The sequence below is a fragment of the Colletotrichum gloeosporioides genome, assembly GCF_011800055.1.
Source record: "Colletotrichum gloeosporioides strain Lc1 chromosome Unknown consensus_68, whole genome shotgun sequence".
Classification (NCBI taxonomy): domain Eukaryota; kingdom Fungi; phylum Ascomycota; class Sordariomycetes; order Glomerellales; family Glomerellaceae; genus Colletotrichum; species Colletotrichum gloeosporioides.
The window spans coordinates 132,450-146,517 of record NW_025544713.1 but is presented as its reverse complement, the minus strand read 5'-3'; the positions used below and the strand labels follow the sequence as shown (position 1 = coordinate 146,517).

The following is a 14,068-nucleotide window of genomic DNA, read 5'->3' as shown; positions in this document are numbered from 1 at the left end:
GAGCTCCGATTCTCAACGCCGTGAAGCAAGTGGCAGAAGCAGGTCATGCCAAGAACCCGACATTCCATCTCCCAGGGTCGGTGTCGATCTTGTGCACGTTTCGGTAGCCGCTGTCAGGACGCGATTTGACGTCAGCTCCGGAAGAAGAGAGGCGCATCGGCCGTTGGAGTAAGGGTGCGGCAAGGACAAGGGCAGCTCTCTACGGGCCCCGCATGAGCTCTTTCGGAGGGTGGCACGGACGACAGCGGGAGGAATGGAACCAGCCCGGTCGAGCCAGGGGCGCCGAGAGGCCGAGTGCTACGTTGGAGTTCCAAGGTAGGTGATCTGAGTAATTGACGGCGGGCCGCTTGGTGGGCACCATCACGGCTTCGACATGACATGTGTGTAAGTTCAGCCCAACTCTCCTCTCGGAAGATGATGGTTTGCGGACCACGGCGGAGGGCGCCTAACGGCCCGGGTGGCCAAGAACGAGACGAAAGCAAGAGAACCGTTGTGGCATTAGATGTCTTCTCTTTTGCTCTCGAGGACGGAGAGGCAGCAATCCGCGGTGGGTTGACGTGTTGATGTGCTGCTGGCATCAGTCTGACTTGTAGGAAATTCAAGATGACTTCCCTTCCTGAGTCAAATTTCAATGACTGGAAACAGAAGAGTAACGAGACTGCTCGTTGGTCTACAAACGCCCAATATTGATTGCGGCCCGGACAGCGTTGATCGATTTGCGCGAATGACCTTGTGAGCCAGCCGAGATGCCCAAGCGCTTTCCCGAAGCTACCACCTCCATACCTGACTGGGCGTCCTCCAAACCTCTCGGATTGTTGCCTGGCAAGAGGTGTTCGGCTTGCTTCACACAGCGATTGGCTCATTGGTCTCTGCGCGTTCGAACCGGACCACCGCCATGTCGATTTGACTGGCCAGCTTTTGCTGCTCCCAAGACAATCTTGCACCCAAACAGATGGGGGGAAAATAGAAAAAAACAATAGAAAGAAATAAAAGCAGGGCATCTGTTAGGGGAAGAGACGAATGAAGGGGGATTTTTGCCTTCAGGTATGGCTGGTGGTAATAGCAGATGGAAGGCAATGTGGACTTTTGGGCGACCTTGTGGAGTCAGCCAGTCTGAGTCTGGTACGATGGTACGTACCCGTAGTCTCTGTGGAAGTTGACCAACCACGAGCGCTCCAAAAGTCGCCTTCTGCAAGCCACAGCTGCCTGGCCATTGACCAGAAGGGTGGGAAGCGAGACAATCATATCGCTCGTCATTTGTCCTCTTCCCCGTGCTGTCCAAGCAGGCATAGATATCCGCCTTCGACTTGCCAAAGAAAGGGACAGGCTCCTGTCCTACCACCATTGCCCACTCAGCCCTCGCAAAGCCAAAGGAACAACGGCCGGCGGTTCTTTGTGCTGTTTTTGCATCATCTCATCCTGCTACATCGACGATTTATTTCGAAAAGTAGACAGCAGCAGGCATCACACACACCCAACAAGCTGGCATCCCGTTGCCGACCACACAGTAAGACCACCCACGTTGACGAGAGATTGAAAGATATGTTCGTTGAGAACTAATGAAAAACGGCAGCAGGCCAGTTCTCATCTGAAGACCACAGCTACTCGACCCTCTTCCTTGCCTCGCCTGTACCGGCACTTGGTTCCCTGCAGGTACCTCACTGCCTTCGGCCCAGCCAGTTCCACCTCAGTCAACAGCAGCTCCCCACCCAAGACTATCCGGACCGTGCTCCTTGCCTGCCTGTCTTCTTAGCCACGCTTGACTAAGGTACACCGTCACCCCGCACCGCCCACCGCCAAAGCCTTCTGGCGTCAACGACGCGCCAAAGAAGCTGCGCGGACGAGCTCGACGTTGCAAAGATAGGTAGGTACCTGCATTCTCATTTCCATTTGCTCATCTGCCTCTTTGCCTCAAAAGTTCCAAATTGTTCGCCCGTCTGCCTTGCCAGAGAAAAAGCAGAGCAGGAGCACATGCTCACGGATACGGCTTTAGACTTATTTGCTCTTCTTTTCGTCTGCCCCCCTAGACGTCCTTCCCCGCCAGCTTCGTCTCCAGCTACCATTTCTGCTACGCGCTGATAAGCAAAGGTAAGGCGAAGCTCTTAGCTCCCCTACCGCGCCTACCTACCTTCACCATCCGCCACCACCCATCATCATCATCCTCCGTGGTGCCCAAGGCAACATAGGTAAGGTAGCTCAAGCTACCTTACAGAGCAAGGTACTTGCTTCAACCCAAGGTAGGTTTTACCGCCTACCCACCCGGCCTTGCCTTGCCTGCTCCCACCTCGCCTCACCACCAAATCTTCCCGACGGTCCCTTACCTCATCTTTTCCCCCATCGGTGTCTCCAAAACGCAAGTGCTTCGACGTCCTCCCCCTCCCCCTCCAAAGCAAAGCTCCCAGCTCTAGTGGATTCATTCATGCCCGCACTGGGTCTGAAGCACCCGAAAAAGGACGACGTGCAACCCCTGCACATTCCCCCCAAAAAGCCCACCTCCAACACAACTCGCTTGGTTCGTTGGATCTCAGCCTGCACTTCGGTATCGTCACCTCGACATCCTAGCGTCTGGCCCCAATCATTTTTTCTGGCACTTTTCGCTTTCTGAGCCACCAAGCTCTGTGCAGTCTCGTCATTTACTCAACCCCCCTCCTATTCACTTCCACTCCCCCAATCATCGTCCCGAATACACTGCGCGACACGTCCTCCTATCCAGCTACAACCAGCAGCTCTCGAAAAAAACCCACATGCTAAATCTAGACAGCTGCTGCCGAGTCGTCTCTCGCGCCCGAGTGACGTCTCTGGAGCTCCAGGACCCGCGCTGCGACTCCTCATTGCACCAGCCAGATGGACCAGCCTACAGGATCCTCGGAAGCACCAGAACGCGCGGTCTCCTCTGAGCCCAGCTCAACGAGACCCAACCCTTTCACAGAGGACGACGACGCCTCAAGGAAGCGACGCCGTACCTCCTTGTCTGGGGGCTCCCGAAGCCGATCCGCCGAAAGCCCTAGATCCGGCCTTAATACCTCCAGCTCCCCAGCTGCAAACCTCCTCGCCGACGATCACAATACTCAAGACTCCGCCATGAGGATAGATACCGGCCCCTCTACCCCGCAAACCCCAGAGATGCAGTCGACTGCCCGGCAGCCCCCGACAGAACCTCCTTCGAGCCGTGTCACGATAAACCTGCGCAATCCCGCCCAGCCCGACCTCTCCTCCTCGTCTCCCGTCTCCCCGACCCCTCAGTCCTTGCCAACCCAGTCGGCCGAACCCCCGGATGGCGTCAAGAAAAGCGTTGAAGACTTGGAGGAGGAGGAGGTGGACATGGTTCAGGCTCCCATAGAAATCACGGATACCCCGCCGTCAACCTCATCGAGTATGAGTCCCGAAGTTGAGGTGATTGCCATCCCGGACGAAGAACCGGATGCCCCATTCGACGATGAGGTTAGCATCATCAGAGAGGATGCTGGCTCTCTCGATCCCCTCGACCCCACCACAGATTTCCCATACCACGAAGCCCTCGAATCTTTGCAGGACACGGCGACGAGACTGGTTAACTACCTCTCTCCACCGAGTAAGGCAACCTCAACTTATCAGTAGCGAATACCTCTTCTGACTAGATACAGATGCACCCCCAGACGAAGCCGTTCTTGATTCTTTGCGAATATGGATGATTTCTTACATACAATATGTCACCAACGTTGGCGTGAATGCTGCGTATGAATCCCACCTGGCCTATCACAGCTTTTGGCATACATTTCCAGAGATTGCGTGGGTGCTTTCTACCAAGAAGTCGGTCCCTATCTTTTCCTCCAAGACAATTTCTAAGCTGACCATTTCATAGGCTTTCAGCTTCGCGGGACAGCGGACCTATCATCACGGACTTCTTCAGCGCGTTCTCCAAACTCGCGTCTTTTTTTATCGAATTCGATTATCTGACTGCTCAGGCTTTCCACACCAGCCCTGATGCTGATGGACGGCAGCCAGAGTATCTGATTGGCCGCTTTGTGCAGCCACTTTTGACGTATGTGAGGAGGGAAGAGGTGCGGGCTCACAACGCGATGCAAGCAGACGAGGAGATGCATTGGACGGCTGGAGGCAGCGTCACAGAGATGCTGGATCTGTTCCTGTCAGGGTCTGGCGATCTCAAACTACTGAACACTCTCACTCAGATGCATCTAGCCAATGCTTTGAGATACCAGCACGTTATGGACATGCTAGTGCCGATTGCCAACATCACAGCACTCATAGTGCGAAAGGCAGCACAGGTTATCCGTCGCCCGCAGGTCACACCCCAGAAGTTGGAAATGTCAAAAACCAGACTCGCCGACGGCCATGTCCTGTACAACATGGTTTCAGGAGCTCTCACCACTGTCATCGATAAGAACGTCACCCAACTCTCGAATGAAAACGCGCAGACACTCATTTCGGCTTTGCACGAGATCCTCAAACTATCGTTGGGTGGAGATCACAACCTGGCAACAGAGCGTCTCAAACTGCACCGACAAAGCTATCCCGAACTCCCTGCAAAGTTTACTGCCGATGCAATTGCGATGGAATGGAAGCTTGGCGTACTCGGGAAGCTCATCACATCCAGCCAGATGCAATTGCGTGTCATGGCAGCCTCCACCATGTGCCAAGATCTCGTTTCTCTGTACAAGAAGAACAACGACAGTGAGGATGACAGCAAAGACTACAAGGAGGAATGCTCCAAGTTCCTCAAATACATCGCAGAGTATCTTCTTCGTACCAAGTTGGTGGACTACATATTGGGACCAACATGCCATCCTGAGATTACCGTGGAGAGCGGCAACATTGTTGGCTTTTTGGTAGTTACGCACTTCTACCGGAAGGAGCAAACCGATTTACTCTGGCAAACGATTACAACGACGCAAGACCCACGAGTCTCGGAAGCTCTGATCCGCATGGCGACACCCCTCACGACCCTTTTTACCAAGGAGGAACTTCTCTATCTATGCGAAAAGGTGCACAGCATGCCACTTGAGGCCTTCACGACATCTGTGCGCGGTCTCTGCACTTCCATGCTAAAAGATCTTCACATGAAATTCAATCTTGCAAAAGAAACGCCGAACATCTTGCCGTTGAGCTTCTGCATTCGACTTCTCCGCGAAGCGTCAGTCTACAGCCCAGAGTCACACATCACGAACCCTGAAGTGCACCAATTCGCCATCGATAAGTTCAAGGACTTGGTAAAAGACGGACTTGACCCCGAACTAAGGAAAGAGCTTTATAATGATTGCATCAGGGATATTGCCGTAAAATCATCCACAACGCTAGGTACCCTGTGGTGTCTGGGTATGGCGCTGCGACCAGCTGTCGCACACGAGTTGCGTGTTCTCACTGCGGAACACAACTTGACGGCTCTTCTCGTTGATGAGCTTGAGCACGCCATCGAGCAGGCAAAACAGGCCGGAATTCCGATTGTGCTTTGCGAACATTTTAACAGTCCCCGCAGGGAACTGATCAGCTGGATTCTCACCCACGAGCCCACCACGGTCACTTCCGACCTTGGCCCACGCCTATGGGATATGTTGGTCGGTCATGGCGCTGCATGTCAAGATGACAGGGGCGCGGGCTGGGCAATCCTCAACAATCTCCCCAAAGAGGGCAAAAGCAATCCATTTCGATTAGTGTGCTTCACTGAGTACCTACCCAACCTCCCGCGGGACTGCTTATGCGAAGGAGCGCTACAATTCGTCAAGGAAGCCATCGTCTCGCGAGTAAATGATATCAATGACATCATCCTTGACGATGACGAAAGTCTTGGCCAGAGTGGAATAGAGCAACTCTGGCGAATGGTACTCGACGCAGAGAACTTGGCGCTTGTGGATGCTGCCATTCAGACACTTGTGGTCGATGTCTACATTGAAAGCGAGTCAATCTTGGCATACCCGCACCATAGAGCACGCCAAGTTCATCTGGGTTTGGTGAATCGCTGCTTGAAGCAGATGGAGGCCGCTGCGAAGCGACTCGAATCTTTCAATGAAGGAACCCGGAGCGGAGATGACGAACCAATGGTGATTGTGGCGACAGAAGAGCAAACTAGAGAACAAGAGCGTGTCTTCATACGCTCGCTTGCAGTTCTTCGACACTTTCTTAGGGCGCACCAGACGAAGGCTCATTTTTCCGCACCTGATCTGCGAGCGTTGACCCCTGGCTCCCCGAGTGTTGCGGAGGGAGAGTCAGCCGAGCTCAAGTTTCAATCTTTTGATGGAAACAAGCAGACCGACATTATGCCTCTTGAGGTCGGACGCCGGAACACGGCAGCTTCTTTGCTGGCAAGCATCAGGCAGGCCACTGGGTTCGACAACTACCGGATCTACTACCGTGGCCGTCCGTTTGCACCCAACGAAAACGATGTTTGCCGGTCTTTGGAGGAGCTCAAGATCCATGATGGCCTGCTTCTGGTCAAGAGAGAGGAGAACGGTACCACTGCCGCTGCTAGGGTCAAACCAGGGGCTTCTCTTCTTGAGATCGAGATACTGGGACATTTTGAGCAACTGTGGAATTATTTGAGCATGCAAGAAGCTCTTGCCAGAGAGGTAGGCTTTCCGGCCCAGGAACTGAAGCTGCATGCATACTAACGTCTATCCAGATCCACAACTTCCTGGTCAAACTACCCGCAGATGCACATATGATAGCCGCCTTTGATTCTCCCGACACATCATACAAGCAGATTTTCCCACTCGGACAACCCTTCAAATCGCAATATGCGTTATACGCGATGCGAGAATATATGGATTCTGCTGTCCGTCGATTGAAAGAAGCCGTTGCCACCTCTGCTCCGGAGCAAAAGAGTGCAATCACTGATGCGTACCTTGACGCTTTAGTAAGAGTGCGGAAGCTTGTTGTCGCAGCCATTTCGGATCCGGATGTCATTGACAGCTCAGGATCGGAGGTGCTGAAGAATCGTCTTGCGTTCACCTTGATGAATACCTATTTGCTAACATTAAGAGGTGCGTACTTTTCCAACAGCTCTTCGAGGCATAACGCATCTAACTTTTTTGCAGAGCCTGCGCCATCAGGATCATCATTCAAATATAAGTCAGTTGCCATAGCACCTCCTGGGCGACTCGTCGATATTCTGAGATCCGCAATCAACGGACGGCACAACGAAACTTTTGTTTCTCTCACGGCGGCCACTTTTTCGGCCATCATCCGAAGTATTGCTATGGACTTTGCTTTCTGGACTGCTTTCGAGACTCTGCCGAATCTTGAGGACCTGCTGGGAACCCTGCTTCTGGACGAACCATGCGACACCATTCGCGTTAACATTGCTAAGATCATAGAGGATAGGATCATCTCTCCCAGCGAGTAAGTGATCTTGAGCTTCGTACTTTGTCTAGTACTGACATGAACAGGTCGACACCAAGCACGCGCTCCTTCTGCGAGCGTCTTTGGCCAATGCTCAACAGACTCATCGACAGAGCGGTCGAGAAGCCGAGACAATGCTTGCAAGTCTTCAAGCTATCTCATATTCTTCTCATCAAGCTCTGTCGTGACAACCCCGGTGTCGTGAATGTGCCTGAATTGGCAAGACAATGCGGCGATCTTTTACTTTCACATGATTCAGCTGAGGTCAGTCGATGCCATGCTTTTGTGTGTTACCAACTGACGAAGATAGCATATCGAGCAATTCGGTCCCGAGGACACCGTAGCACGGGGCCTGGCTAATCTGCTTTGGTACTGCCTAACAAGCGAGATGGACCTGAACGTGGAACAGGAACTTCCAGAGTCAGTGATAAGAACGTCTAATTCATTACATTCCACTGACCCTCAATGCAGCAAACTTGGTAGGAAACTCTTCTGGAAACATCTGTTTCCGCCCCCACAAAGGGATGGCAGTCGCGGACGTTCTTGCATCCTTTCAACTGCCACCAGATTGGTCCTGGGAGACATCGTCTTCTATTTGGTTTCCAGATCAGAGCAACGCCTGCACGAGATGCTGATCGATTTGGAGAGCTTGGTTCCTTTTGACGAGTTCGAGAACGGTTGGTGTACCTTGCTCACCGATATGCGATATACCCGCTTACATTCTCAAGATCCTTATATCTACGAGCTGCAACCACAATTCGACCGCATGTCTGCCATCAGAGCTCCTTGTGGATATGCTGGACTTCGGAACCTGTCCAATACATGCTACCTCAACTCACTCTTCACTCAACTCTTCATGAATATCGGCTTTCGTAAATTCATGGTTGATGCCGTCACAGATGAGCTACAACCGCAGAATCTAGTGGCCGAAACCCAGAAGCTGTTCGCGTTTATGCAAGAGAGCGCTCGAAAGTTCATCGATCCCAGCTTGCTTGTGGGATGCATCAAGACGTACGACGACACGCCCATTGATGTCCACAACCAGATGGATGTCGACGAGTTCTACAATCTGCTTTTTGATCGATGGGAAGGACAGCTCAACACTGTTGAAGAGAAGCAGGCTTTGAGATCCTTCTATGGTGGTCAGCTGGTGCAGCAGGTTGCGTCCAAAGAATGCGATCACATCTCGGAGCGTCTGGAACCGTTTTCGGCTATTCAGTGCGATATCAAGGGTAAATTGAATCTGCAAGACAGTCTCCAAGCATACGTCGACGGTGAAATCATGCAAGGAGGTAAGGGTTGCCCACTCTTCTTCATCAACATCGGCTGATCAATTCCAGACAACAAGTACAAGTGCTCGAGCTGCGACCGGCATGTCGATGCCGTCAAAAGGTTTGATTCTATGTTTTGCCAGCATCGTGATATACAGCTGACCGTTTGTTCAGGGCGTGCTTGAAGGATATCCCCGATAATTTGATCTTTCATCTCAAAAGATTCGATTTCAACCTGCGTACATTGATGCGCAGCAAGATCAACGATTACTTCTCGTTTCCCACCAAAATCGACATGCGGCCGTACACAATTCATCACCTCGGATCTCCCTCTGACTCGGGCGAAGAGGACATGTTTGAGCTGGTTGGCGTTCTGGTCCACGCAGGTACTGCGGAATCGGGTCACTACTACTCATACATCAGAGAACGACCTACTGGCGCCTCGTCAGAAGCCTGGTTTGAGTTCAATGATGACGTTGTCTCGCCTTGGACTCCAGCCGATTTGGAAAAGTCAACCTTCGGTGGCCCAGAGGTGCCTTTTGACAACGGAGTTTCCTATGACAAGACGTACAGTGCTTACATGCTGTTCTATCAACGATCGTCGGTCCTGAAAGCAGAACAGGAAAAGGCACAGAGCCTTTCCCTTCCTATGCCACTGAAGGTCACTCTCCCCAAAGATGTTGCCGATCATATCGCGGGGGAGAACACCATCTTGCTGCGAAGGCATTGCCTTTATGATCCAAGCCACTCACAGTTGGTTCTCAAGACATACGATCATGCGCGAATGCGGGATGGGGGCTTGTGCTCTCCCATGCACCTCATTGAGCAGCGAGCCATGCACATGCTGCTCGGTCATCTCGACCAAGTTGCATCGAGAACCAAGGATCTTCCCTACTTCGAGGCATTCCAACGACAGATCGAACGCGCCTGCGTAAATTGCGTCAAATGTTCGTTGGATTTCATCGAGTATTTCCAAGAAAGACCCGAGTCTTTCCGACAACTCCTTCAAAGAAACCCGGACCCCGGCGTCCGGTACGCGGTTGGCAGCATGTTTATCACGAGCCTTCGGACGATAAAGGCCTCGCAACCCGAGGTTTACTACGTTTCCGAGGAAGATATGGTCGAGGAGCCTGTCATGGCCCAAGTTATGCAGCTGTTTGACACTCTCTGGATCAACTTTCAAACGAATATTCGTTCCTGGTCTGAGGTTTTCCAAACAATCCTCGCATTCGCCAAACTTGGTCCGGCGGAGACGGCATTACTCTTGTCGGAAGACTGGTTCATGAAAATTCTGCGCATCATCATTGCGGACGCAAACTTGGAGATGCCACAGCAATACATGCGAATGCTGACGAACGTTATGCGTCGCATGAGCAACACCCGCGCGATTCAGTATGACATGATTATCCAACTCGCCGAGCATTTCATTGGCTCTTTGGAAGGCATTCTTGATCCCAGCACTATCGTGGACGGTCCTGAGGTACGGTGGGAGCTCTACATGGAACACCAGAAAAAGAGTGGCTCACCGCAAAGGTTTCCTTGGACGTCGAGCGAAGTAACCCACCTTCTACATGAGCTGGGCAAGGGCAGCGGAAGCATCTTCGTCAAAAAGTTGATTGAGCTAAACCAGGAACATCTGTTCACGGCAGCCATCATCAGGCGGTTGATGAATTCTGGCCCCGAAATGGAGTCGAAGGTCTTCTCTGCTATCAGAACCATGATCAACGGACAACTGGTGCAATATCCGGTGACACCTTTCATCCAAGCGGCCATGGTATTCTCTGAGCAAAGCAGATCCGATAACTACGTACTGTCGCTCTTCCGCCACGTTGCCGCCGAATGCAGAAGCTTGCAAAACTCAGAAGGTGCCGCGTTCTTGGGTTTCTTCAAGATGGCCTATAGCAGCCTTCAAAACAGCAGCGACGAAAGCGACGAATCCCGGCATATGGTTTACATTGATTTCATCCCCATGTGGGCGCCCAGCCTACTAGGCTTCTTCGAGCCTGAAGTGCGACGTGAGACAGAGTACTTCCTGTCGGCATGGCTTTCGACTCACGCGCCGGATGACAAGGAAGACAAGTTCTCGGCCCTTGTCAACATGGCAGCTCGGAAACTTGCCATGAACTGCCTGTATCTCCTCAGAGAGAACTTCTTGAAGCGACGGGCGCCGATAGTGAAGCAGCACACTGAGAGCTTGCAAGGCATCATCGTCGCCTGCGAGCCGTACTTCCAGGTCGATATGGCGACGGATGCGGACCAGCGCATCATCACCCTGGCTGAGTTCCAAGAGGCTTTCCGCTGTGAGTGACGTATGCCCCGTAAACAGCTTGATTAAGAAACTGACTTCTGGGGTAGCAATTATCGAGCCTCTTCGACGCATGGCAGTGGAGGAAATGGACGACGAGGGCTCCGGTATGTCTACAGGCCTCTACAGTGACTCTGACACCATCTCCTCGGAACCACGAGGGCTGACTTGACGGCCCAGACTGGGAAAACTCGATAGCGTCCTCGGAACAGTTGGAAAGCCTGGCAGACGTGACCATGCAAACGGCCGGAGACTTGCCAGACGCGGATCTTCAGTAACGCATGCATTACAACACCTATGATGACATGAATGACTACGGAATACTTTGAACTTTTTCGATTGTGCAATGTGGGAAACAGTCCCATCACGCAAGGCGTCAAGGAGATGGGGAGTCCCAAATGGGACGAATATCGGACTTAGCGATATGAAATACTGTACAGGTGGGAGGAGATTTCTTGCATTCGGTGGCGCGCCGGCGTTCAGGACCCAGAAAAGGGTGAGGTGATTTCGACATCTAACGGGGGCGATGGCGACGGCTAGAAGAGTAGTCTGGATTCCTTTGACGCGGTCGGCTGAAGATGAGTCGCCGCGAGCAGTCAGTGGGCTGCCCTCTATTGGAGGCCACTGCGATTGAGAGTGCGTAAACGGTATGGAATAGATAGAATATCCATGTATTGTCAACCGCCAGGGCCGGCAACAGCCTCACAATAGGTCCAGCAAGAGAGTTGCCCGCGTGCAAATTATTTTAGGCACGCCTATGAATGAAAAGTGCAAGCATCGCTGTGATATGGCCGCGGCTTGTTGTCTGGGAAGCGGTCTGGCTGTGGGGACGTAGACCAACGAAGATGCGCGAACGACGTAAGATTTCCAATATTAGACGTACATCGGTGAAGGCCGGTTGGACAGATGGTGACGAGAGGAGATTGGGGACTGAATCACGGTTGTACTGGCGAGTGTTTAGCCGCCGAACGGTGGGTTAAAGTGGTGACTTGGATCCCGGATGATGGAGTGCATTTACGGGCGGGGACAACTCGATTGGCTCGCGGGGTTTGCAGGACAATATGTGAAGTAGAGAGGCGGGCGGACCTGGGTGTGGCAGCTTACACATCAAGCATTGCACGTGGGATTTTGGTATTGTTTCTAAAACGGATTTTCCAGTCACCGTAGATCATTTTGTAGATCCCGAGATGGGTTATGCGATTGGTCAATGGCAGCGGGAGTGCTGGCGGTGAGGTTCATGGAGTTGGCGGTCTACATACTTGGTTGTCCAAGAGCGCGGCGGGATCTTGTGAGATGGGGTGGTTATTTTGAGACCGCTCTATCTTACCGTCGTCGTCGTCGTCGTCGTCGTCGCCCCTATTGTTATTATCATTTCTACTATCGTCTTCCATAGGCAAATTTCAGCACATAGGGATAGCTGCGCAGACACAAGAACATTAAGCGCTGTCGTCGTTTTTAGATCACGATGTGCAGGTTCACGCGAATGGGCGGCGGCGACGGCTGCATCGGCTTCTTGCAGGTGGTGGAGGTCGGAGATGAAGGGGGGGATGGATGGACTCGGTGCCTGTCCGAAGCCGCGGCCGGCCGAGTGGAGGCCGAGAGGGGGAAGAGCGATGATATCAAGTGCCGGTGGCTAAATTATGCGATACCGATGGATATTCGTGGTTTGCCATCTTTGGCCGATGTCCATGTTTCCACGGGAGGGGGAGGGGGAGGGGGTTGTAGTGCGCCGGCGGGCTCGGCGGAGGTCGTATCGTGTGAGTCGTGCAGGTCCAATGTAATGTCTACGGATTTATTGTTCTCGTGATGTGGTTTTGGGTGTTGCGGCTGGCTACTTACTTACCGTCCCTCCCGTCATCCGCGCAGAGAATCGCGGGGTTTTGCTTGGCGGGGTGTTTGGCTGGGCGAAACAGAGTTGGGTGATCATTCGAGAGGGTGCGGTTCGTGGTGGTGGTCGTTTTGTTTTGGCCGACACAGGATGTTTGGCAGATCCGGAAGTTGACGAAGGTGACAGCGGGTTTGATGTTCTTCTTTTGTCTATGCATACGCAAAGGTAAAAAGGAGAAGGGTGCGAAACGGGCTTGACAGCTCACGCGGCATGATCGGGAGGCAAGGCAAGGGCGATTGGGGGAAAACAAGTTGGTTTTTCTTGACGTGTTTGACGGTTTCGTGTGGGAGCCTTCAGGCGATGCGGCGTGGGTGTGGTGCGAGGCTCAGCTCATGTGTTCATGTGTTGGTGACGTGCTTGTCGGTTTCAGAAGATTGGGCGGGTGTGGTGGAGTTAGTCAGTTGGTGTCTGTGTGTGTGTGTGTGTGTGTGTGTGTGTGTGTGTATGTCCATTGCCTTGGGACCTTGGAAAGCATGGTGAGGGGGGCTTCGGATGAAAGAACATCGGGTGGAATGGTCGAGATCTTTTCTGATGCAGTGATGCTCGTTTTGGATTTGTTCTTGGCGGTGGTGGGAGGGTATTGGTGTGTTCTCTTTTTTACGAGGACGAGGGACGAGGATGAGGAGATCGCGATGGTGGCAAAGAAAAGCCAAGGTGAGGAGTCGTGGCTGTTCTTACGCCTTGGTAAAAGTTTGTTCAGTTACTAAGCGGGGGTGGGAATCCTCTCTCTTTTCTCGTTGCCTGGTGGTGTTCAACGTGATGCTAGTCTCGAACAAACGAAGCCGTCGCCAAGTCTTGGCCGGTTTCCATCATCTTTTCTCCCCATCTCCCTTTTTTGGGACGACGGCGATCCATCGGCTCTCTCTGACCCCACGATGGATCGATCGACTCTGCGACGCTGTGGAAAGAGCAATTTATCTCGAGGGCATCTCGAGACGAGGCATGCCAAGCGAAGTCAAGACGTCTGACGGGTCGGTAGAGTTTTCCTGGGGTAAATTGCGGTACACTAGATTGTACGCTTGTTTTTGGTATTTTTCCGTCCGCGACGGCGTAAACTCAAGTAAATTGTGATTCTGGGTCCCCCAGACGTATGGGATTGATGCTGTCCACTCTCTATCTGCTGGGCTGGGGCTGAAGGTGAGGCTGGTGTTTGAGGTATTGAGGCATTGAGGCGTCGATGGTCTTTGAAGCTTTGCTCTGCCTTGTTTTGTCGTGGCCATGAAATCTCGCCTCCAGGTATTCTTGGTTCTTGTCCTCAGCGCCCCCAGGAAT

The 14,068-nt window shown here is 52.6% G+C and overlaps 1 protein-coding gene across 1 annotated transcript; it reads left to right on the top strand.

The window, feature by feature from the left end:
* Positions 1 to 2,844: 2,844 nt before the first annotated feature.
* Positions 2,845 to 11,186, top strand: GCG54_00006733 (Ubiquitin carboxyl-terminal hydrolase 34; the record flags this gene model as incomplete). Its single annotated transcript, XM_045406732.1, has 13 exons — positions 2,845 to 3,571; positions 3,624 to 3,789; positions 3,842 to 6,560; positions 6,614 to 6,974; positions 7,029 to 7,332; positions 7,380 to 7,596; positions 7,643 to 7,752; positions 7,804 to 8,009; positions 8,061 to 8,624; positions 8,673 to 8,724; positions 8,778 to 10,903; positions 10,959 to 11,015; positions 11,089 to 11,186. 13 exons carry the CDS (start codon positions 2,845 to 2,847, stop codon positions 11,184 to 11,186), a joined length of 7,707 nt encoding a protein of 2,568 aa, XP_045260384.1.
* Positions 11,187 to 14,068: the final 2,882 nt, after the last annotated feature.